Consider the following 23,979-nt stretch of genomic DNA (forward strand, 5'->3'; position numbering starts at 1 on the left):
ATCTCTTAAAAAAATAAAAAAAATAAAAAAAGAGAACCGCCCAGCAGAGGGGCGATCTAGTCCCTAGTGGACCACCTTTGCTCCAGGCGGTCTGCTAGAAGGGTGGGCCGGACAGTCGGAGTAATTTTGAATAATAACTTATTTTTCTTGCATGGTTGTAAGTTAATAAAAATTTCTTAAATGAAATGGGCTCTGACCTTTTAATCAAAAATAATAACTTCTTATAGCCAATTCTAACAATGATTATTAATCCAAAGTCATGATAATATATTCTCTCATCCTTTATTAGTATATAGGGAAAATTGTGAGAATGCCACTATAAAACGTTCATAATTGTGAAAATGTCATTAACAGTGTATTCTTATTATATTTTTATTAAAAATTAACTGAAAACTATTTTGATATACATAATTCTGTATTTCCGATTATACCCTTCATACAAAAACAGTAACATTCTAGGTTGATATCGCCTCTTCAAATCTCGTTTGGTGCAGCGAAACCTCTTCAGTCCAGGCGTGATAGCCTCCTCCTCCCTAATCGCCTCCTCTTCAAATTTCACAGCACCCTTCTCTATTAGAATCTAGGGTTTCGGCCTTCTTGGAGCGGCCATCAATCGAGCGAACATTGACCGATTGGTGGATCCGAGATTGTTTCTTTGGGCCGGGCTCTTGTTTGAGCCCTGGATTGATTCATTTTCTGCCGATGTTACCCTGGCTGGGTTGTCCATGCGGATTTGCTTGCTTGATACATCTTCTCTAGGTTTCACTTCTCTTGATTTCCTCAGCGAAACATTTTTATTATTTCTCTTTTTCTTGTTTTGTTTGATTTCCTCAGCGAAACATTTTTATTATTGTAGTTTTACTTTTCTCCAAAATTTATGGTACAGTTAACCTGGTTGATGAATATCTTGACTATTTGTTTGATAACCTGATAAATTTGGTGAGATAGTATTGAGATTTAAAATTATCACACTTATTGGAAACCTTCCACCTTGTGAAAATTGTGGTGTTAAATTTGTTTTTAAGGGGTTTATGTATCAATTTGTTGACCCAGTTTGTAATGACTAATGAGACTTCTTAGGAAATTGGCATGTGGTTTTCTATACCAAGTTTGTAATGACTAATGAAAAAGATATGTATTTTGATTTGGCTTGCCATGGTTGTTTACTTAATTTTAATTTTAGTATTGTTTTGTTTAGGATTCAAGAATTATGTGTAGAGTGGGTATATAATTTTTCAATTTCAAGAGCAGAGGTCTTCTTACGAAGTTAGTTATGTTGTGATCTCTATTGAATTTCAATAAAATGGGATGTGCATAATGCTCTTGATTGTGAGATTTTTCTTAGTTTTTTTTTTTTGTTTATTTTAGTTTTACAGAGTTTTTTTTACTTTGTTATCTTCAATAGTTGTATGTTGTATATAGGTGTGTGGTACACAGTTATTTCTTTTAAATTATAGAATGAATATTCAACCAAGCAACATATATGCTTAATACGACAATGTTAATGACATCCAAATCGCATTAAAAAAAAATACAATTTTACTAAGAGAGAAGCAAACTCAAAATTAATGAAGTAATGGCGAAACAATAGGAAAACTTAGATACATGTAATTCAATTAATAGTTGTATATCTTCGAAACTTGGATAGGAAACATGATTAACTTGCTTCATTTAAGCATGAAACATAAGCATGTCTAATAATACCCATTAAATTAAAGTATTAACTTTCTAATAAAATCTTTTAATGAAGTATATACTTTTTTTGAAAACCCGATAGTAGCTATCAGGGATTTATACAACCCAGTACCGGTACCGAATCTCCACCGTACCAGTACCTATACAGCACCCAAATTAAAAATGCAAAAAATTCAAAAACATCCCTAAAAATAACTAAAATTACATCATCAATATTTAAAACTCAGCTTCTCTTCTTCCCCACCCATACATCATCCCTACCAGTAACTATGAAGCTTGAAAAGGGAAAATTGGAAAAATTCACAAACACCCCTAAAAACATCTTAAATTACCCAAACTCAGCAATAGCACCCACCACTTATTCAACAATGCTTCATCCATAATTTAGCTTCTTTCAAAGCATATTGTGCCAGCCATCTTGAATCTGTTGCGCCTCCTTCTAAAATCAATTTATTTTGTGCCCTCCACAAAAACCAGCACACCGCAAATATATAAGAATCCCATTTATCCCTTAAGAACCTTCGCCGGCACGCTCTCCATGATTTATCTAAAGAGGCCTGTATTGTATCCCCATTTTGCAAGAAGCTGACACCGAGTATCATATTCATCCTTGTCCACACCCCCCTTGCATAACTGCATTGAAAGAAGATGTGATTTGCTGTTTCTAAAGGGCACTGCTGACATACCTCGCATCTTAATTCGCATTGCAATCCTCTGTGAATCATGATATCAAGCGTAAGGAATCTGTCCTGTAAAAGTAGAAAGGCAAAGACCCGAACAGTAGGGGCATTTTGAGGGACCAAATGAATTTGTATTCCCATTTAGTTTTACCTGCTGCCACAACCAATTTGTAAAACAAATTAGCTGAATATTCCTTGTTATTTGACCATAGCCACTGAATTTAATGAAGTATATATTGTTAGAACAAATCTGAGTAAAATAAATGCTAGTTATAACAAATCAGATCTTCACTTTGAACATAGTTCTACATTCTTTCATTTATCCATCACATGGCTAGCTAGAGTGCTTAATCCGAATAACTTCAGATTAAGTAGAAGGGAAAAACTAGAATTTAGAATTTTTCCTACCAGTCTTTAGTACATTAAAATTAACATCAGATATATAGGCATCACTACGACAATATCAGATGATTCAACTCAGCACAAACACAAATCAGGAATGACCAATAATTTTGTGGATGATACAAAGTTCCATCACAGGAATATGTCAGGTTTTCTTCTGATTTTCAAGTTGTCTCGGATTCAAACCTCAGGAACACAAATTGCAGATTAGGGTGCTGGGTTCAAAGTGAGGCGATTAGGGTTACTACTGGGTAGGAGGAGGCGAGGAGGAGGAGGAGGAATCGCCTGGACTGAAGCCTCTTCGCGTGTTGTTCTCGTTGATCAGAGAAATCGCCTAACGCCTTTGTTTTCTTTGGTTCGTGTTTTTTGATTAACGAAGAAGGGGAGATTGGCCGGTGTTGTTAAGGCTAGGGTTGAGTAAGGATATTTTAGTCAATATTTTTATTTATTTTTAACAAGATTAATAGTATAAGAATACACTGTTAATGGCATTTTTACAATTATGAATGTTTTATAGTGGCATTCTCACGATTTTGAAGTTTATAGTGGCAATCTCACAATTTAAAAGTTTTGGAGTGGCAATCTCACAATTTTCCCTAGTATATATCTCAATATCTCTAGTTACAACAATTGGTATTCTCTGGTTTGCTAGTTGCCATACTTGGCCTTATAGTCACTCCATAGCTGGTCGACAGTCTTTCCGAGCAACTGCACAAAGAAGTCGTCGCTATATCCATCCTTCATCTTTGCATTCATTTGTGCAACAAATCCGCTCATGAGCCCGTTGCAATAGTCCAAAAAATGCGCTGTCACAGCGTAGCTATCCGTCCAACTGTTGCCCTCGCCAGGCTTCGGCCAGTTGCTCGATGCATAATTAGCCTTCAACCTCACAAAATCAGCAATCCCTGAGAAAATATATAATAAAAAAAATACTTTAACTTTGTATACAATTTTAGAGAAAACTTATTGATTTATGAGGATCATTCAAATGCCTGTCTTTATTTTTTTAGAACTAAAATTACTTAAAATTTAAAACTTAATATCAAAATAAAATCGTTAGATGTATGATATATATCATTTTCTCTAAACACACGTAAACGAACATGACATTTCGATTTTTTTTATTAGAATTAAAAGCTTGCAAAAATACAATAATGTGAAAAAATTCTACACATGAGAACTTGTATTTGATTTAGTGGTAAAGGCACGTGGCTTCTATATAGGAGTGATAAGCCGAAATCGTATCTATTGAAACCTAGGGTTAGGTGTGTAAATTAAGCCAAGTTTTGATTAAATTAGGTTTAATTAGGTTAGAAATGTCTAAAAGTTCAAGTTACTGCCCTAGTAATGTTTGTTTTACAGGTAATCAAGTTTTTGGAGCTTAACGAAGCAAAACGGGTGAGTTAGCATGAATATTGGAGCCACTGCCAACATCCATTGCGGCCCGAAATGGAGTTATTGCGGCCCGCAGGACCTTTATTGCAGCCCGAAAGGACCTTTATTGCGGCCCGCAATGACCTCTCCAGATTTTTCTGCGCAGTCTGTTAACTGCCTCCATTCATTGCGGCCCGCAATTAGGTCGATTCAGAGCCCGAATTTATTATTTTTGGTTGGTTATTTCTAGGTTTTAGAGGGGGGTATAAATAGGAACCTGTAGAACAGATTGAGGACGTTTTTTAGGCAGAATTTCTAATTTTAAACAAGGAAAAGCAAAGGGAAAGCAAGAAGAGAGAAGAAGGAAGAAGAGATCATTGATCAATCGGTTTTATTATTTTCTTTCATTTAGAACTCTTTTATTCGTTTGATTTCATTTGTGTCTTAGCCATGACTGGCTAAGGGCTTTTCTAAGGTTGATTAGGGTTGTACTTGAAACTTTTGTTATGATTTATTTGGTTTTATTTTATATATTCTTGTTCTTTGTTATGGTCTATTCTTTATTTTAATTGATTGTGAAGACTTAATCGAAATCACATGAAACCCTAGGATTTGGTATTTGCAATTGAGAAATTGAATATTAGGTCCAGACCATAAGGAATAGGGTATTTGATAGGCTAGGTACCGAGAGGTGATGTTTGTCTTATACGGGCTTTACCTAATAGTTTAGAAAATTGTGTCAAATACCGAGAGGTGAAAGATAGTTTTCTAAATCAATTGGGACAGTAAGAACTTAATGACTTTATATTAGAGTAGCCAAGTACTGAGAGGTGACGTTTATTCTAATTTAAAGATGGTATTAATATAGAAATATCACTTTGTACCTACAACACCAAACTGTGCCTTCATAAACATAAGAACAGAAATTTATAAACCAATTAGTGGTGACATTAGTGGATAGGAACCCTAAGAAACTCTAATTTCTCATTTTTGTTAAAAACCTAATTTTGCTTTAAAGACTTTAGTTTAATTCATTTTAATCGAAACCAAACCACTTGAACAAACACAAAACCTTTTTACTTTCTTTTACTAAATTAAATTGTTAGGTTAGAGTTAATATTCCAACTTGTTCCTGTGGAGACGATCCCTAAGTACTACTTGACAAGGTTGTACACTTGCAACCGAATTGAGTATCAATTAGGATTTATTACTTGTATTGTAATAATCTACATCAAGGAGGTCATGAGTTCAAGACTCACAAAATAAAAAAATCCTCTATATTAATACATAGGAAATTGAAATGTGTTGGGTGACTTGACTCCCAATCCATATTTAATATATATATATATATATTCTAGACATTGATTTTTCAACTTGCTTATTCATATAAAACCAAAATCGAATGTGAAAATTGTTTATGTACATGTAAAGAAAATAATATAGATCACATCTAACGGTTTTATTTTTGATATATAAATTTAAAAAAAATAGATGTATGATGGAGGCGTTTGAACCCTCTTGATTTATACCCTAGATGTATCATGTACCTTCAATAATCCAACTAGGTGCATTGCCCTGTCCGTTCCATTGCCACACGTGCGTCATCTCATGGTATATCACCCCGTCAAACTCAGTCTTGACATCGCCTGAGTAGTCTGCGATGTACTCTGCACTAAAGTGTATCTCATTGGTGTCAGTGTAAGCCGGGTTCCCATTTAACGACTCGATGCTTAGGGTTACAAGGTCGATACTCTTCCTATCGGTTGGTGCCTCCCCGAACGTAGTCCAGATGAAATCTGATGCAGTGGCCATGATTTGCTTGCTATAGTCGAGGCCAATCTCCTGGTCGAAACGAGTCCCGCCGGAGGTTCCTTGAGCATTGTTTGCGGCCTCGAATTGTACAGCATACGATGTGGCAAATAATGCCATCATAACTAGGAGAGGAACTACAAGAGAAGGAGAATTCTTCATCTTTGCTAAGATCAGTTGTCAAGTAATGACTGTGTTGAGTTGAAGAGAAAACAGGGATTAATGAAGCAGTATTTGTAGAGAGTGTTAACTGTGGGAAACTGGGAATGCATAGACGGGGTAAAAGTCAAGTAGGCTTGGATTTAGCTATTTTGTTGACCAAGTCAAATACTTCATCAAAATTTCTAATGAAAGTCAATTGACCTTATGTTTAGTGGTGTACATCGTTTTCTTTCTAATTAAGCATTAATTAAATTTAGGAAAATGTCACGGTCATATAATACAAGGGTGTGTTACGTGCATAGCATATATACCACAAATTGCTACGTTTCCTACACGATATGGAATTTCAAAGTATCATGAAAGTAGCGTCTAGTACAATTTTAGATGTCACAGACAAACGAATAATTTGGTTTTAATTTGGTGAGGTCAAAAATTTAAGATTCGAAAATAATTTGTATCATAAGGAAGAAAAAATGATCGTGTTTTATTCGCGAATAAAACATATTATACATTTTTTTTGTATTTTATTCGGTGTTCGGTTCGAAAATATAAGTCAACTGAATTATAGCTGTCTTCTGACTAATCCTCACCATATAAACAAGAGTGATGCTTCTGTGCATACAAGGACCTATTTGTAAAATGAACATATTTTTATTTTCAAAGTTCAAACAGTCGATCCGAACCGTTCATCTTGTTCTCCATATTAATATGTGCTTGGAGACCAAATTTTACATTTCTCTGAAATTTTTTACTATTTATTAAGATGAGTACAAAAAATATCAAATTCAGACCATTGAATTTTGTACCCATCTTAATAAATAGTAAAAAAATTCAGAAAAATGTAAAATTTGGTCTCCAAGCACATATTAATATGGAGAACAAGTTGAACGGTTCGGATCGACTGTTTGAACTTTGAAAATAAAAATATGTTCATTTTACAAATAGGTCCTTGTATGCACAGAAGCATTTGCCTATAAACAAGTCATAATTATATCCGTCTTCTGACTCATCCTCACCATATAAACAAGTTTGGAATAAAATTGAGAGAAGATTAAGAATTTTCTTTTGTACCCTATGACCATTAGAAATGGATGCAATTGTACATGCTCAAACTAGATCTGGCCATTGTGGTATTGGAATCTGAGACTGAGGTTAGTTCTTTACATATTTATTTCTTTAAAGCCGACGGAATTATTTGTGGGAAAAAAAAAATGGCAATAGGGTACTACTGCAAAAGTAGTTTGTTTCATCTAAGTTGTCAAATTCAGGTCCTTGTAAGGGTGTTTTTGTCATTTTTTTTAGGATAGGTTACTTTCTGCCGTCAAAATTGGGGTTTCACATTAGTCTCTTAAGCAGTCATAAGTAGTACATATAGAGCATAATAGTAGCCGTCTTTTCACTCATTACAGTACGTGTTAAAGAGGCAAAATAACTGTTTGTGGGTAAAATTAAAAATAATTGTGGCATTTATGTACTGCCGCAAATTATATGATTCAATTTCAACTTTGTTGATGAGTGCATGTTTTAATTATTTGTTAGATGTTTTGTAAATTTAGGTAGAAATTTAGGGTATGACTGAAATTTCTTTATCTCTGTTTGGCAGTAATTGTGAGTTTGGTACCAGATTTTGATACCATTCCTGCAAAAAAATATGGTTTCTTAATGAAATCAGTGAGGTAAACCTACTATTGCTTAAAAAAAATATACTGCCGCAAATTTAAATTGCGATATTGATGCAAATAGGTTATTTTGGGTGTATATTGAATGCGCACAAAAGCGATCAAATACCTCTGTTATCGTCCATCACTGTATTTTTTGCCCACACCCAAGCAGAGCCACCTTCTCCAAATCTTCCTCTTCCATACCTGAACTTTTCTTTCTAACCAGATTACCCATAATACAGCTCCTCTCACAAGTTTTAATAATGACTTGTCTTTCAGAGGTGAACATATTTTTTTCTTTAAAAGGCGAAGGAATTGTTTGAAGGTAAAATAAAATAAAATGTGGCATTTACGGTACTACTGCAAAATTAGATTGCAACTAAATTGATGGAAAGAGGTTATTTTGGGTGCATATTGAATGCGCACAAAAGCAATCAAGTCACCTCTCTTACTGTCCATCACTATTATTTTCTTAGGATTTTTAGATTGAAAGAGATATTAGTATATCCTTGTCCTCCTTTAGTCATGATATAGTGCTTGTGTATGCTAATGGGTACCAAGCCAGTACTTTTTAATTAAGACCTGAGATAGTTTTTGTCCATCTTCTAATCTGAAATAGAATCCATGAGTTATCCCACCAACTTTGATTAGTTTTGAAAGAGTCCAAATAAAGAGTTTGACTAAATATCACACCACCAATCTCATGACCCGTGTCAGACTTGTTGGGGCCCATACCATCCAAAACAGCTCTTCCTTAAAACTTCCTTGATATTGATTTTTGGCTTCCTATGTTTGCTAGAGGAATTTGAGTAAGGGGAGGTGGTATGAACGAAATCAAGCAAATGCTTTTAAAGTGAATGGAAACATGGTAAGTGAAAGTTTCTCTGTTTTCTTTTTCTTTACCACATGTGATTATTAATTTCTGAAGTTAGAAAACGGGTTACCAAAACAAAAATATTAAAAGAAAATAACAATCGAGGTGCACTATCTGATTTAATTAATTCTGTAGCTAATGCTTTTAAAGTTTTTTTTTTTTTTTTGCATAGGGCTATGGATGGGTGAAAGCAGGAATGATCTTTCCTTTTCTAGACAGACAGGTATGCAGCTAATTGTCACATCTTGTGGTATGTGTAAATTTATTATATGAAGTAGGGCAATTCAGGAATTAGCAAAAAAGAAACTTTGAGAATTTAAGACCAAGGCATTGATGGCACTGATCAACAGGTACCGAAGCCACCTGCGAGAAGAGGCCGGCCGCCAAATAAAAACAAAAAACCAGCTGTAATGCCAACCTCTCAAGATACTGCTCCTGATGTGATCTATGCACCAAGGCCTACCACAGTACCAGAGACACAGGCAATTATTGATAATTTCCGTTGGATCAATGAGCAAAGAACAGAAGGCAACGCAGAATTATCCGGTAGGTGTGGATTTGCTTTTTCTATTTTGTTGTGTTGAATTTTGTGTTATATCCCAAAGCAAAACCTAATTGCGCATTGTCAGCAGGTTCTGTGTTGAAAGGCCTTTCGGCAAAATGTGGACATCTTATGATGAGTTTCCAATACTTAGCACTTTTGACCAGGAGAGGAAGCTACTTGTACCAGTATGCAATATACTTTATTAGTTAAATTTAATTTGGTCAAAAATACGTGGGCATTACATTAGTAAGGTATCTGGTTTTGCTTAATATAACATAACAATGGGTGATCTGATGATCTCTCTTTCTCTCTCTCTTGTCAGCTATGGCACAATTTGAATTGGGAGCGACCGTTGAAGTAAATTTTGAATTGGTCAACAGATTCAAAGAAGAGGGGAAAGGCGATAAAGGGCTGTTAGTTGGACCAAAAGCAGCGCAGGAGGAATTAAAAGAGGAGGCAAGCGGGACCCATCGCCAGACTAAGAGAGAATAACGACCTTAACAGTCTGAAAGTCCAGCGATGCTCTCCAGTAGAGGAACTAATGGAGAAGATTGTAAAATAAAGAATATAATTTTCATATCTTTGTTATTAAGACTAGTTAAAAAATGAGGTTTTATATTAAGGAAATTAAAGAATAATATCCTCAAAAGGAATATATGTAGCTTATATATGCCTTAATTAATCTATGTTCTATGTATGTATGTATAATGTACGTGTATATAGAGTTAAGTTTCGGTGCTCTGTAGAATAAATAATATTGGTACTTCGCATTAAAATCTCAACTCTAAAATTCGAATGAAAATGTTGAAAAATTTGAAAATTAAATTTAATATTTTTTAAATATTTTATATAATTTAACATATCTTTCCAAGAGAAATTTTTTTGGCTGATGAGCAATTATTGAGTGTTCGGTTCCTTTCCACTAATACAAGTTTTATTGGACAATCCTGAGTTTATTGAGACCGTCTGTTCCATATCAGACGGTCCAGATCGATTCTTATAATAAACATGTAAACATGAATGGATATGTAAACGGCTAGAATCAATTCGAATCTAGTTCTTCTTCATTGAAATCTGGAATCTGAATAGCTTTAGTAAAATATATTGAAAATCATATATCAAATTAAATATACAGACATAATATAAGTTGTACTTTGCAAAATAAAATGAGTAGAGTTGGGCAAATTATAACATATCATACAACATCCTTCAATGTTTTCTCTAAAGGCTTTATTACTAGTTGGTCCACATGGATGAAACCTTAATTGATAGATCAGGCCCATTAAATGCACACTCGTGGTAATTTTTATTGGGCTTAAAATCGCCTTTCGACCGAGAAAACCGGCCCATTTATAACTTCAATCCAAGATAGCGAAGTCTAATACAGTAATTCCCCACTTGCTATAGCAGAATAGTATTTTTTTTTTAAATATATAAGATAAGATTAATAAAAAAAAATTGATAACCCACTTGAGTATTTTGAACCTGTGAAATGTTGTACCAGGCAGAACCTTATTAATTTATTCTTAGAATATCGAATACCTAAGTTCTGATTTTCAAATTCAGATTCATTGCAATCGTGTGAAATAAGATCTGAGTCGTGCGTTCTAATCTGTCACAAATTTCAAAGCAAACTCCTATAAAATTCAAATAGATACCGAAATAATTTTGACTTAATTGAAAGCAAATTATGTATCACTGGATTATTCTGAAAGTTTATTGTGACAGGGATCAGTTTGATACACCCGAATTTGGAACAAAACAAAAAAAAGAAAAGGAAAACAACAAACGTTTCCGAAAAAATGTTACTTGATGTCTTGATGTGCAAATTTGTCATGAAAGTCAAAACTTGTCTGGTTTTGTCTCTTATTTAAAATTTTGGCTGAAAACACTTCTTTTATTAAAACTAAGAAGTATACAACATTGCTTTCCTGCTTTCTAATACATTTCTTAAAGATTAAATATCTTCACAAGATAATATTTCTTAAAGATTAGGGGTAGAAAACAAGCTCGTAGCTCGCAGCTCGATCGTGACTCGCATCTAACTCGCTTGCTCGTTACTGGATCGGACTCAGTTCGCCACTAGTTCGGTCCAGAATTAGCGAGTTCAAGTTGGAGTCTAGCTTACTCGGCTACTCATCAATTTGTGTGCAATTTATATTGTCCAACTCAGTCCAGTTCGATTCAACTCAGTCCAGTTTGATTCAACTCAGTCTAAAAAGTTTGTAAAATTTATTTTTTCTTCTTAAAACAAGATCTAACTAGATCCAGCAAGCCAACTTATTAGCTTGTGAGCTAACTCAGTCCAACTCATGATGATATCAAGCTAAAATTTCAGCTCGGATTCTTAAGATCAGCTCACTCGTGACTCAGACAAACCTACTCGTAACGAGTTCAAACTGAACCCAACTCATTACCACCCCTATTAATAAAGAAATATATTCGAGCAATGCTGAAGTCATCTTCTCAATCATTTAATGGAGCACGCAAAGCGGTTAGCCTCTTTTTTCAGGTTACTTTAAAGTTACGTTAATTCCTAATTTAACTTTCTCTAACTCTGTCAATCCCTAAAGAACGCAATCTCATTCTTTCATACCATTTTCTAAATTTTATATTATATTATGGCGGCACTATCTTATTGTTTGAGGCGTAATCTGAAAGCAAAGTGAGAAGCAGCTGCAATCTATTGACTAAACAAACCCAAAGCGCCATTTTTCCACTACAGATTATAACTTTTTTTTTACTTTAATTATAAATATCACACGGTCTTTGTAGTAGGTCACCTGACCTGGACCGACTGACCGAGTCCTGACACAAGCTTGTTATTCCCTTTTCTATTATCAAGATTTTTTTTTCTTTTTCTTTTTTAACCTACGGGTTTATCCTATAAAAAATATTATCAAATTTTTTACAATTTATATCACATCAATAATCACACAATTAAAAAACCAATAGATAATGGTTCAATCTCGTTAGCCAATCTCCAGAGTTAGAGATAGATTTTCAAACTATAGAAATCAATTATATAAAATTTTTATGTTGAAAATAAATATCAATTTTACAGTATTCATTATATTTTATTCTAAATTATATAGAAAAACATACATAAATACAAAAGATTTCTTTAAAAAAAAAATACTAGTTGACCTTCATTCATATACATACATCTGCTCCTACTTCTCTCCAATGAGAATCCCAATAGAACAGAAAATAAAGGAGAGAAATGGGTCTGTGAATTTTACATATCCCGCTAAGATCGAATCAATAGTTTAATCTTAACGAGAGTGTTCGGCAAGGGTCACAAATTTAAAATTTAAGATGTACTAAGGAGAGTCTGCTTGGTAAAAAAAGTCCTTAAGCCATGTAGAATCAAGACTTAAAATCTTGGACAAGCTTAAAGTAAGTAGGTAAAAGATGGACTAAGAAAGTAATTTTAAGCTCTGTAAATAAGTACTTATTCGACAAATTTAAGACTCCTTAAAATGCTAAGAAGCTCAGGAGGCTTAATCTGTTCCTGCCGAACACTCACAATATCTTTAAAGTTTCGAACACCCAGGGGCGGATCCACTGTAGCACAGGGGGGGTCAGCTGCCCCCCGCTGAATTTTCAAAAATAGTGCTAAAAATTTGCTTTTCGGATCTCTGCCCCTCCCTGGAATTCAAATTGCCCCCCCTGTAGCCCATTCTGGAATTCTAATAGACGGAACGAAGTCATATAAACTCTGAGCGAAACAAATTAGCGGAGTTCAAATAAGCGCTGATCCCAAATAGCGAAAATTAGTTGAACCAAATAGGCTGCCAAGTTGAACCAAAATGCTAATTATTTCAAATTCCCTATAAATGTTGAATTGTTGATTTTTTTCAAGTAATTTAGGATTTTTATTATATTGATTGGTATTTTTTTTGTTATGTTGAATTGTACCCGATAAGTTATTGGGTTTGAACCCGATAAGCTATTTGCATCCGATTATTGTCCTGCCCTGACAAAAATCCTGCGTCCGCCCCTGCGAACACCCACAATATCTTTAAAGTTTTTTGTGACGAAAACATATTGTAACTCTCGAAAATTACTGAAATTAAACCATAGATTTAGTCCCAGAAAAATCTTTGATGAGACCAAACTATGAAATTGAAAAAAAAAAAAAAAATCCATCCTACTTTTTTATAATTTAATATTAATATTTTTTTTAATTTCTAAAACTACACGGTATCGTAGTAGGTCACATGAACGAGTCCCAACACAACACTTTTTGTTATTAATCAAACCTTTGTTTATCAAGATATATTTTTTTATATCAATCACAACAACTCCGCACAACGCGGCTGCAGCACGGAAGAGAGAAGGGGACACTGAGTGAGAAAGAAAATTGCTAAAACGCGTGATTGAATGAATGAGTGGATGAATGACGCATGAATAGCATGTGTTTTCTCCTTTCGTGATATCTAATCTAATACATATGTCGCATTTTAGAGACCTCTTTTGGTGTGGTAGACTGTGAAGAGATTAAATAAATAAAGGCATTACCGAAATTTTTATAAATGCCCAAAAAAAATAATGAAATTAAGGAATCTACCCCAGTTTGTAAAGAATTTCGAAATCTACCCTATCTGGTTACTCAATAACCAGAATAAGCCCCTTATTTCCGGTCACCCAATTCCCGGATTTATTACTTTGGTCCGGTTAATGATTAACCGGAAAGAATTTGAAATTCATAAGGTCCGGTTGATGGTTTACCGGTTTTATAGATTTTTTTTTTTTTAAACAATTTTTTTTTTATTTTTTTATTTGTTGTATTAAAATATTAGAAATGTTGAATATATTTTTTTGAAAATAGATGGAATACAATATAATTTGATTTATTAGAAAGACTGCAACAAATAACCCGGATCAATATTTTTCAGGCCGGATTTTTCGTGGCTGTAAGAAAAATTAATATATTTCTTTATGTGATATTGGAAAAAAATAAAAATGCTTGGATTGTGAGTTATTGATCCCGGTTCAAAAGTCACTTCTAGATAAATCCAGAAAATATTGTCATACTTCTAGTACATTTAATTTATAAAAAGTTGTATCTATTTTTAAAAAAAAATAAAAACTTTTAGTTATTTAATGATTGTTATTCAAAAAGAATTCTCAAAATAGATACATTTTTTTATAAATAAAATGTACTAGAAGGATCACAATATTTTCTGAGTTACCTAGAAGTCACTTTTGAACAGGGATCAATAACTTAAAATCTAGGCATTTTTATTTTTTTTCCAATAACACATAAAGAAATATATTAATTTTTCTTGCAGCCGCAAAAAATCCGGCCTGAAAAATATTGATCTGGATTATTTGTTGCAGTCTTTCTAATAAATTAAATTATATTATATTTCATCTATTTTCAAAAAAATATATTCAACATTTCTAATATTTTAATACAACAAATAAAAAAATTGTTTAAAAAAAAAAAAAAAAAAAAAAGCAAAATCTACAAAACCGGTAAACCATCAACCGGACCTTATGAACCTTATTTTCAAGTATAGATTTCGAAATTCTTTACAAACCAGGATAGATTCCGTAATTTCATTATTTTTTTGGGCATTTATAAAAATTTCGGAGGCATCAGCTATTATGCTTGCTATTGCTAGTTTCTTGTCTTCTAGCTCTAGGCCGGATTTTATGTGTCCTTTACCTATTTTTGTCTTTTTTTTTGAAATCTACCTATTTTTGTCATTAGTTATTTTCTCTTCTCATTGTGTAGCAGTTGTGATTTACTTGTGTGAATATAAATATCAATCATATTATGATATTTTAATGTGTTATATTTATATTAAGCCATAGCTTAATTTATTTGTTAATTTTAATAATACTTTTCAAATTAAGTTAAAGAAAGTTTAAATAAAAAAGATCGTTTTATTATTGCATATGTTGGATAGTTTTTGAAGTTATTTATTTAAAAAAAAAAATTCATTGTTAATCTTATAGAAATAGTTGTGTATCAATTGTTATATAAGTTAAAGGTAATTCGATATTTAATCAAAAGTTGTTAAATACGAACTATGCAATTTAAATCATCTCATTAACGGCAAAACTTAAATCGAATTTCATCATTTTTCATGCATCTCAAATAGTAAAATATTACAATTTTTATTAATAGTTGTCGAAAACTATCGAGTTGCTTTAACAATAGATCGTGATTCTAAATTTAGAATCTTTAGGATTTAACTATATTTATCTAGCAAAATAATAAGATACAGAATCGTTTTTATTGAAAAGGTATGCATGATATAAAAATGATTAAAATTTAATTGTCTATCATAAAAAAAAATGATCTTCAAGTACATTTACAAATAGATAACATATTTAACAATTCCGATTAATTGTTTGAACTATTAAAATAGAGAAATAGATTAATAGTAGGAATTGACCGTAATACATGAAAGTGGTTATGAATATCTTTTAATAAGATTTTAAAGTGACTTTCGATATATTTTATTTACATGCAAGGTTACTACTTCAAAATTGGAAGCAAAATGCTTATTTAGAAGATTTAAAAAAAAAAAAAACATTTAGAAGAAGTTATATTATTAAAAAAAAATTGTCAATATCACTACCCCACTAATGTTTTGGAACGTAAAAAGTATTCAAACAAAATTAGTAATATCGTTCCAATGTTATGGTAAATAAAATTTGCACCAATTAATCCAATCATATATTTTGAAACAAATTAATTCACGCGCAAAACAGGTCGACGTTCAATTTTCATGTTCAAGCATGTTTTTTTTTTCACCGTATTATAAAAATTGTGATTCTAGTGCTATATAATTCGCTATATAACATGTTTATTTACTAATGTATATTAGTATTGATTTATTAACAAAAAGTCAAAACTAATAATTTGAAACACGTTATTTAAAAATTATTTTTTCCATATTGGAGGTAACTAATTTTAAATAATAAATTATAATTTTTACAGTAAATTTGTGATTTTTCGCTCTTAGTTAGCTACAATTGTGTTTTTCGCAATACGTGATCCATAATTTGCAAGTAATCAAATCTAATTGTATAAATGGTTATTTAATTAGTACATCTCTTAGATATTAAGAAACGGGGATTCATATTTTGTGAAAATATCAATAATGTTGTAGTTACCAGTTAGGTGCCAACATTTCATTAAAAATGTATAAAAATATACTTGAAATTTATCTAGTTTCCTGTATTGGACTAATCTATTTAATTTATTCTCGTTCAGAAGATTTTGATTTACTTGTGTGAATATAAATATCAATTATATTGTGATATTTCAATATGAAACTTATTTTAAACGATAGCTTAATATGTTAATTTTAATAATACTTTTCAAATTAAGTTAAACAAAGTTAAAAATAAAAAGATAATTTAAATTAGTGGAGGATTGGCTGAAACAATGTACAATTTGTACAATTAGTGCGTACGTTGTATTATTGCATATGTTGGATACTTTTTTAAACTATTTATTTAAAAAAAAATATACAATGTTAATCTTATAGAAGTAATTGTGTATCAATTGTCATATAATTTAAACGTGATTTTGATATCTGATCAAAGATCGTTAAAATTAACTATGCAATTCAAATAATCTAAAGAATGGTAAAACATATTAAATTATTACAAATTATTTTTAATGCTTTATTTTTAATCAAATTTTATCATTGTTCATAGGTATCACATATTAAATTATTACAAAAATATCAAGTTGCTCTATTTTTAATGTAATAATTCAAAATTTAGAATCTTTATTTAGCTTACGCATGCACAGATTTAACTATATTTGATCACCAAAATAATAAGGTACCAAGTCGTTGTCATTGAAAAAGTATGCATGATATAAAAATAAATACGAAGCCCAACTGCTCAAACCATTGACCATGAATTAATATTTACTTTCTATCACAATAAATAAATAAATAAATAAAAGATTTTTCCTTCCAATTATTTCAGATATCCTTTATTTTTATTATTATAAAAAAAAAATAAGTATTGAACTATATACACATTTCATTATTTGAAATTGCCACACGATTAGCCACAATGTCTGATACCACATACTCCACAACATCCAAACCCTACTCTAGCGCTATCGCATCGCTACATCTATCTAAATACAAACGAAACTTAAAAACAATTAAAAAACAAAATAAATATTTGTTTGTTCAAACCTGTGGGGCCCACAACTGAGACTTTTCCCAGCAAGAAAGCTCCACGAAGAGACCAAGTATAACGCTCCACCCCCTCTCTCTATAAACCCCCACAACCCTTCTCAAACAAAGAAGAGAAATCACAAATTCAAAATCCCTTTAATTCTTACCAGCTATCATGACAGATCACCAGAGAATTCATCCAGTAGACCTAGAGTCTCAGAACAAACCAACAGCACCTCTTGTTCCTCAAGGAAGCTCCCGATCCGATAAACCCGACCCGGCAATCCCGTACCCGCCTTACCGGCAGTATCCACCATCCCAGTTACGTCCTCCGAAACGACGACGTGGCAACTGCTTTTGCAGATGCTTATGCTGTACTATATGTATTCTCATTCTTCTTGTAATTATCATTGCTGCCGTTGCGGCAGCACTGTATTTCATTTTCGATCCGAAGTTGCCAAAATATTCAGTCGATCGATTTCAGATCACACAATTTAGCACCAACTCGAGTAACTTTGCAAATGCCACCTTTGATGTCACGGTTACAGCAGAGAACCCGAACAAAGGGATCGGTATATATTATGAAAATGGATCGAAGCTTAATGTGTTGTATTCGGATTATAGCCTTGCCGGAGGGTCGTTTCCGGCGTTTTATCAAGGGCACAAGAACACAACTGTTTTGACAGTGGTGATGGCAGGTGGGGTCCAGTTGGGTGGTGAGGTGATGAACTCTTTGCAGCAGCAGCAACAGGCCGGTATGATACCTGTTGAGTTTAAAGGGGAAATACCAGTACGGATTAAACTCGGTGCATTGAAAATATGGAAGTTTACTTCAAAGGTTCGGTGTGATTTGGTTATTGATAGTTTGACAGAGAACAGTCAGATCAAGATCAAGAGTAGCAGTTGCAAGTTCAGCTTGAAGCTGTGATTTCTCTAATTCATTGGTTTAATTGTTTGTTGGAGTTATTATTCTTTTTCCATTTTTTTTTTTAAATTGGCGTATTAGGTACTCTCTATGAGTAGTTGAGAGTTGTGTATACGGTTATATATAGTTATTTCATACATTATTTACCAGAATAGTTAGCTGCATTTTGACTTTTGATAAATATAATATTCCATGTTGAAGGGTTGAATGGCGCTAATTAATGACCTAATTAATTTAAGCCAAGGATCATGCAACCCAAGACGTAAATTAAATAATACAAATAAAGTTGCAATTGCTGGGTATTCAACATGGTTCAAAAGTCACAATCCACATGCGGTATAGCGTGAATTGTGAAACATTGGAAATTTTCTTTTAGTAAACGACCATTAATTACTTAAAAAACCTCTTCTTTCACTGATTCACTTGGCACTAAACTATTTGGTTGAGAATTAAAGTTAGAAAGAACCAAGTTGCTTATTCTAATTTAGATCTAATTTAAATCAACCTAAACTATTCATGTTTGATTGAAACCTAAAGCGAAAATGTCTTAAACAACCAATTGTTATGAATTTCACATTCCACAAAATAAAATAAAAATTAAACGACCTATCTAAGAAGTTAAGCCTTTTAGGTTTCAAGTTTCAACCAAACACGGAATAATTAAAAAAAAAAAAAAACCATATACAACTAACAGCTCTTCGGATCTCTACTCAATTTGAATATAGAACAAGCTTATTCACATAAACCACTTTTGAAAATACTGACCCAGAGTCAGAAAAGAAGAATACCCAGTTACAACAAAATCTTTTAAAAAAGAATCACTTACCTAGCAAACAAACAAGAAAACAGAAACCAAGGTCCTAACACTAAAAGAGAGCTAGAGCTTGGGTTGGTTACGGCTAACAATGAGGCCCAAGGCCCGAAGGCATTGTACCCCCAGGCCTTAGTCCCCCTCCTTCCCGACCAAAAAAAATGGAACCCAAGATATTAACAACTAAGCAAAGGTCAGTTATTACTTATTAACTATGGCCTATGTCCAATTTAAGGTACATGATGTCCCGGGTAAAACGACTACTGACCCGTGAGAGCACGGGGTCGGTGTACAATGGTCAAAAGAGACATGCCAGTTTGGGCAATAGCTCTGACAACACTTTTCTTGGCCGTCAGAGTTGGAGCACGCCAATGGTCCCCAGTGCCAAATATAATCTTGTTCTTCGGATCCATTTTCCCTGTTGTTGGGAGATTCGTAACCCTCTCTGATGGATTATCTGGTACCACTCTGCAAGAGAGAAAACTAATTGTTAGAATACAAGCCAGCAAGTGACGGCACCATCGTAAGAGAGATGAATTTAAAGCATGAATATATATTGAATAGTTGCTTCTAATTATAACTTTGGTTTTGCAAATTAATATGGTTGATATATATGTCAATACTGTATATTTATTAGTTTTATCTGTAGAATATATTTTGAGATATGATTTACTTCCTAGATTATAGGGATTAGAATAAATGAGATTTACTTCCTAGATTATAGGCTAGATTATAGGGATTATAATAAGTGAGATTTAATGTACAGATTGTATAGGAGATCTATAAAAGAATGGTCTGAACCTCATATTGAGCAGACAAGTTATTCTAATATCTTCTCTCTTGAAATATTCTCTAAGTTGTCATGGTATCAGAGCTTTGGTAGTTTCTTAGTAATCCTTCTTGGTTTTAGTTATCAAGACTTGAAACATTCTCAAGTCTTCTTGATTCTATTAGTTATCACTTTTTTGTCCTCTCCTAGTAGATGGAGTTTTCTCAGAAGAGTGCCATCATACCTGTTTGTCTGAATGGTAAAAACTATCCGTTATGGGAGTTTAATCTCTGTTGTTTCATTCAAGGGCAAGAGTTGTGGGGCTACGTAGATGGGTCTGAAAAGAAACCTGGTGTTAGCGATAAAGTGGGGTTAAAGAAGTGGTCTAGTGAAAATTCTAGGGTCATGAGTTGGATTTTAGGATCTGTTGAACCACAAATTGCTATTAATCTGAGGCCATACAAAACAGCAACCGAAATGTGGAAGTATCTTGAAACTATCTATCACCAAAACAGTGATGCACGCAAATTTCAATTAGATATGGAAATCCATGAATTTTCTCAAGGTGAAAGAACCATCCAGGAATATTACTCTAATTTTATGTCTCTTTGGCTTGAATACAATTCAATTATGTACTCTAATGTTCCTCCAACAGCTTTAGCCACTGTTCAAGAATTCAAGAATTGCAAGTTTGGTATACCTCACAATTACCCGTCCTGATATTTCTTTTGCAGTGAACATTGTAAGCCAATTCATGACCGATCCCCGACATTTGCATCTTGCCGCGGTTCATCGCATTATTCGTTACCTCAAAGGTACTCCTGAGAGAGGTCTGTTTTTCCCTTCCGATTCTTCCTTACAACTTTCAGCATATACCGATGCCGATTGGGCTGGCTGCCCAGACACAAGAAGGTCAACCACTGGGTGGTGTGTTTTCCTCGGGAATGCTCTCATTTCTTGGAAATGCAAGAAACAAGACCGAGTCTCTAAGTCTTCAACTGAAGCAGAGTATAGAGCTATGTCATCAGCATGCTCTGAAGTTGTTTGGCTACAAGGACTCTTGGCTGAACTTGGAGTTGCACAAAAGGCACCAACATCTTTGTATGCAGATAACATGAGTGCTATTCACATATCGGTTAATCCGGTATTTCATGAGCGTACTAAGCACATAGAGGTTGATTGTCACTACATTAGAGATGTAGTAGATCGGAAACTCATATCACTTCCTCATGTGTCTTCTGCTCTACAAATTGCTGATATCTTCACGAAGGCACTTGCCAGTAATCGGCATGAGTTTCTTGTCAGCAAATTGATGTTGGTCAACTCACCATCATCAATTTGAGGGGGGATGTCAATACTGTATATTTATTAGTTTTATCTGTAGAATATATTTTGAGATATGATTTACTTCCTAGATTATAGGGATTAGAATAAATGAGATTTACTTCCTAGATTATAGGCTAGATTATAGGGATTATAATAAGTGAGATTTAATGTACAGATTGTATAGGAGATCTATAAAAAAATGGTCTGAACCTCATATTGAGCAGACAAGTTATTCTAATATCTTCTCTCTTGAAATATTCTCTAAGTTGTCAATATATACCTCAAGCTAAAAACAAGATCATTATGAGACCCAAAAATTAGGCTCATTCATCAGAGTTAATGTTATCAAACTATACCATAAACTGATCTGGAAACTTACACAAGTTTTTTCACAAGTTCCTTTGCTCTATGTTTCTCTGTAGGGCCACCGCATTTGGAAACAAGTTCTTTAAACTCCTCCAGGGCACTATGACAAACTATTCCTTTCTTTCCAGCTAAGATCGCATTCACTTCTTCAAGAATTGGCTGCTCGAGCTCTGATTTTGCCTACAGATGCAAATTTCATATTCTTCAAATGAGATAAAGAAAATGGTCCTAAAGGAGGTTGTATGCAGCAAAAATGCACAACTGCTAAACTACGGTAGTCTGTATTGGGTTAGGTAGGAAAATATGAGAAATTAATGTCCTTTCTTCGTAAGTAAAACCAATCAACGTTATTATTGTCAAGAAAAATAATCTAATTTTAGGAAAGCATGATGCACACTTGCAAGGCATAGCTACAAAATGAATCAAGAATTGCTAACTCTTTCACTATCCATGCCCGATCTAATATTATTTCACATTGACTAAACGAATAAAAAAATAGTAAAGATTTAATCTTGAAACTTAAACACGCATAGTACACTTCAGTTATGTATAAGCATGTCCAATATATAACAATGGCAGCAATTGAAAATATTAAACGTAAAGGAAGCCATTAATTACCTGCTCAATGACAAACTCATAGTTGGACTTGTACTTTTCTCTCATCTTCTCAGGTGGTGCTTCTAGCAGCCGCTCTGCATCCCCATTACTTATCCCCGAGACCATAGCAATTAGAGCTGTAGTATCAAAATTAATAACATTTCCCAAACCATCATTACATGGACTTGCTGTTAAAGTCAGAGAATCAAACGCAAAACTCAAATCCAAATCCGTTCGAGCCATTATTTCATCAATGGATACATTCTGCACACGATCATCAATAATTCGAATCTCATATGCTTTGTAATTTAAAAGTCGTTTTGAATCGTCACTTATCCCAAGCCATTCATCATCCATTTCATCAAACACTACCTCTAACCCATCTGAAAAATCACTCTCAACAGCCCCAAATTCATGCAAGAATTTGTTTCTCACCTCCTCTTCCAATCCACGTGCGAATACAAACAAAAGCTTACTGGGTCGGAGGTGACCCGCCCCACCGGCAAACACAATTGCGCTCTCCACACGATCGCGCAGCACCATATCCTTACCACGCGGCGATCCGGTCCAAGAGACATAACTAGGGTTCCGATCAGAGACGAAGACCCAGGTGGGATCCCTACGGAAGAAGCAAATGATATCCACGTGGATTGCGATATTGGTGCCCACGTGAGTGGAGACAGCGGAGACGGACTGGATTTCGGGGTGTTGGATGACGTGGCAGAGAGCGGAGAAGTATCCGACGTTGGAGCAGAGAGAGAGATTGGAACCGTCGCAGCGAACGAGGCGGCGGCAGAGGTGGACAAGCTCGGCGTGGATTAAGTTTTTGAGAGGAGCTTGAAGCTCTGGTGAAAGCTTGGAGGAGTTGCGAATCAATTCTTTGAGCTTACGGCACTCTGAAATGGCGATGTTGAGTGAAGTGCGATAGTCGGTATGAGGCTTCGCCGGAGAAGGTGGCGATGTTGGCGTTGCCATGGCAGGTGAGTGGCCAACTGCGTGCTGATTTTGAAATGAACTGGCGGATGAACTAACCACACGGTCGCATTCGTACTGCACCAGGTTCGTTCGTGCGGTGCTATCTAAATATCTAATCTAATTTGGGACTTTTAAGTGGCAGCTGGGAGATCCTTTGGGTCCAATGCCCGTGAATTCACATCCTCTGAGATATAAGTTACGCGACTTTTTGAGAAATCTCAACCGTTCAAATACGTTCTGCACGAATCTCAAAGCTCACATAATATTGGTCCCCGCTCTGTCCCCAAATAGTCACCGGACACGTCGGTCACGCAAAATATGAGATATCTCAGAGGATACGCATTCGATGTCCATCAGAACCAAATTAAGTTTGACGGACCAATCGACCATAGATTGATTCTATTTGATCAGCCTCACGGAAATTAACGGGTTTTTTAAACGAATTGATTTATTTCAAACTTAAAAACCCGATAACCGTAGAAAATAGATCTTTCAACATTTCCTCTCCCTTTCCGCTCCGCTATCATATTGCTCTTTCTTCCGGTCTGCTACATAACCAAAGAAGAAGAAGGTTGAAGGCACCGTGCGCTCTCCGCCTCCCTCCTCGAACCTATTGGTCGTGCTCTCTGACTGGAGACTCCGGTCACATTGTGTCATGGCTAGTCAAGATTTTCTTTTGCGCACTCCGTTCACAGTCCCTGTGAAAGTGGTGGTTAACACCCACAAAAATAGCAAAAGATTTATCGTACTCATTTGTTTTATAAGTATTATCGAAACAAATGATGTCACAAAAATATATGTAGTCCAATAATTATTTTTCATCAACCCAAAAAATGTTAGTAAT

The 23,979-nt window shown here is 34.0% G+C and overlaps 3 protein-coding genes and 1 long non-coding RNA gene across 5 annotated transcripts; 2 read left to right on the forward strand and 2 right to left on the reverse strand.

Moving 5' to 3' along the window:
• Window positions 1–224: 224 nt before the first annotated feature.
• On the reverse strand, window positions 225–6,167 carry LOC144556816 (uncharacterized). Of its 2 annotated transcripts, XM_078305268.1 has the most exons (3): window positions 5,699–6,167; window positions 3,381–3,682; window positions 225–288 (listed from the first exon to the last, which is right to left on the reverse strand). In XM_078305268.1, the coding sequence occupies exons 1-2, from the start codon at window positions 6,120–6,122 to the stop codon at window positions 3,426–3,428; spliced, it is 681 nt and encodes a 226-aa protein (XP_078161394.1). In that variant the 5' UTR covers window positions 6,123–6,167; the 3' UTR covers window positions 225–288; window positions 3,381–3,425. The 2 variants fall into 2 exon arrangements, with proteins under 2 accessions (XP_078161394.1, XP_078161395.1); XM_078305269.1 differs by lacking the exon at window positions 225–288 and having other exon boundaries at window positions 3,380–3,682.
• A 2,500-nt stretch (window positions 6,168–8,667) lies between these two features.
• On the forward strand, window positions 8,668–9,838 carry LOC144557410 (uncharacterized). Its single transcript, XR_013512657.1, has 4 exons — window positions 8,668–8,907; window positions 9,008–9,203; window positions 9,290–9,386; window positions 9,524–9,838. It is a non-coding gene; the product is annotated as an uncharacterized LOC144557410 (long non-coding RNA).
• A 7,624-nt stretch (window positions 9,839–17,462) lies between these two features.
• On the forward strand, window positions 17,463–18,455 carry LOC144556511 (NDR1/HIN1-like protein 6). The gene has a single exon (XM_078304887.1). It carries the CDS (start codon window positions 17,542–17,544, stop codon window positions 18,292–18,294), a length of 753 nt encoding a protein of 250 aa, XP_078161013.1. The 5' UTR covers window positions 17,463–17,541; the 3' UTR covers window positions 18,295–18,455.
• LOC144556509 (uncharacterized) lies at window positions 17,541–23,223 on the reverse strand. Its single transcript, XM_078304886.1, has 3 exons — window positions 22,182–23,223; window positions 21,577–21,743; window positions 17,541–19,570 (listed from the first exon to the last, which is right to left on the reverse strand). The coding sequence occupies exons 1-3, from the start codon at window positions 23,133–23,135 to the stop codon at window positions 19,363–19,365; spliced, it is 1,329 nt and encodes a 442-aa protein (XP_078161012.1). The 5' UTR covers window positions 23,136–23,223; the 3' UTR covers window positions 17,541–19,362.
• Between the last annotated feature and the right edge of the window lie 756 nt (window positions 23,224–23,979).

The sequence above is a fragment of the Carex rostrata genome, chromosome 7 (assembly GCF_964058835.1).
Source record: "Carex rostrata chromosome 7, lpCarRost1.2, whole genome shotgun sequence".
Classification (NCBI taxonomy): domain Eukaryota; kingdom Viridiplantae; phylum Streptophyta; class Magnoliopsida; order Poales; family Cyperaceae; genus Carex; species Carex rostrata.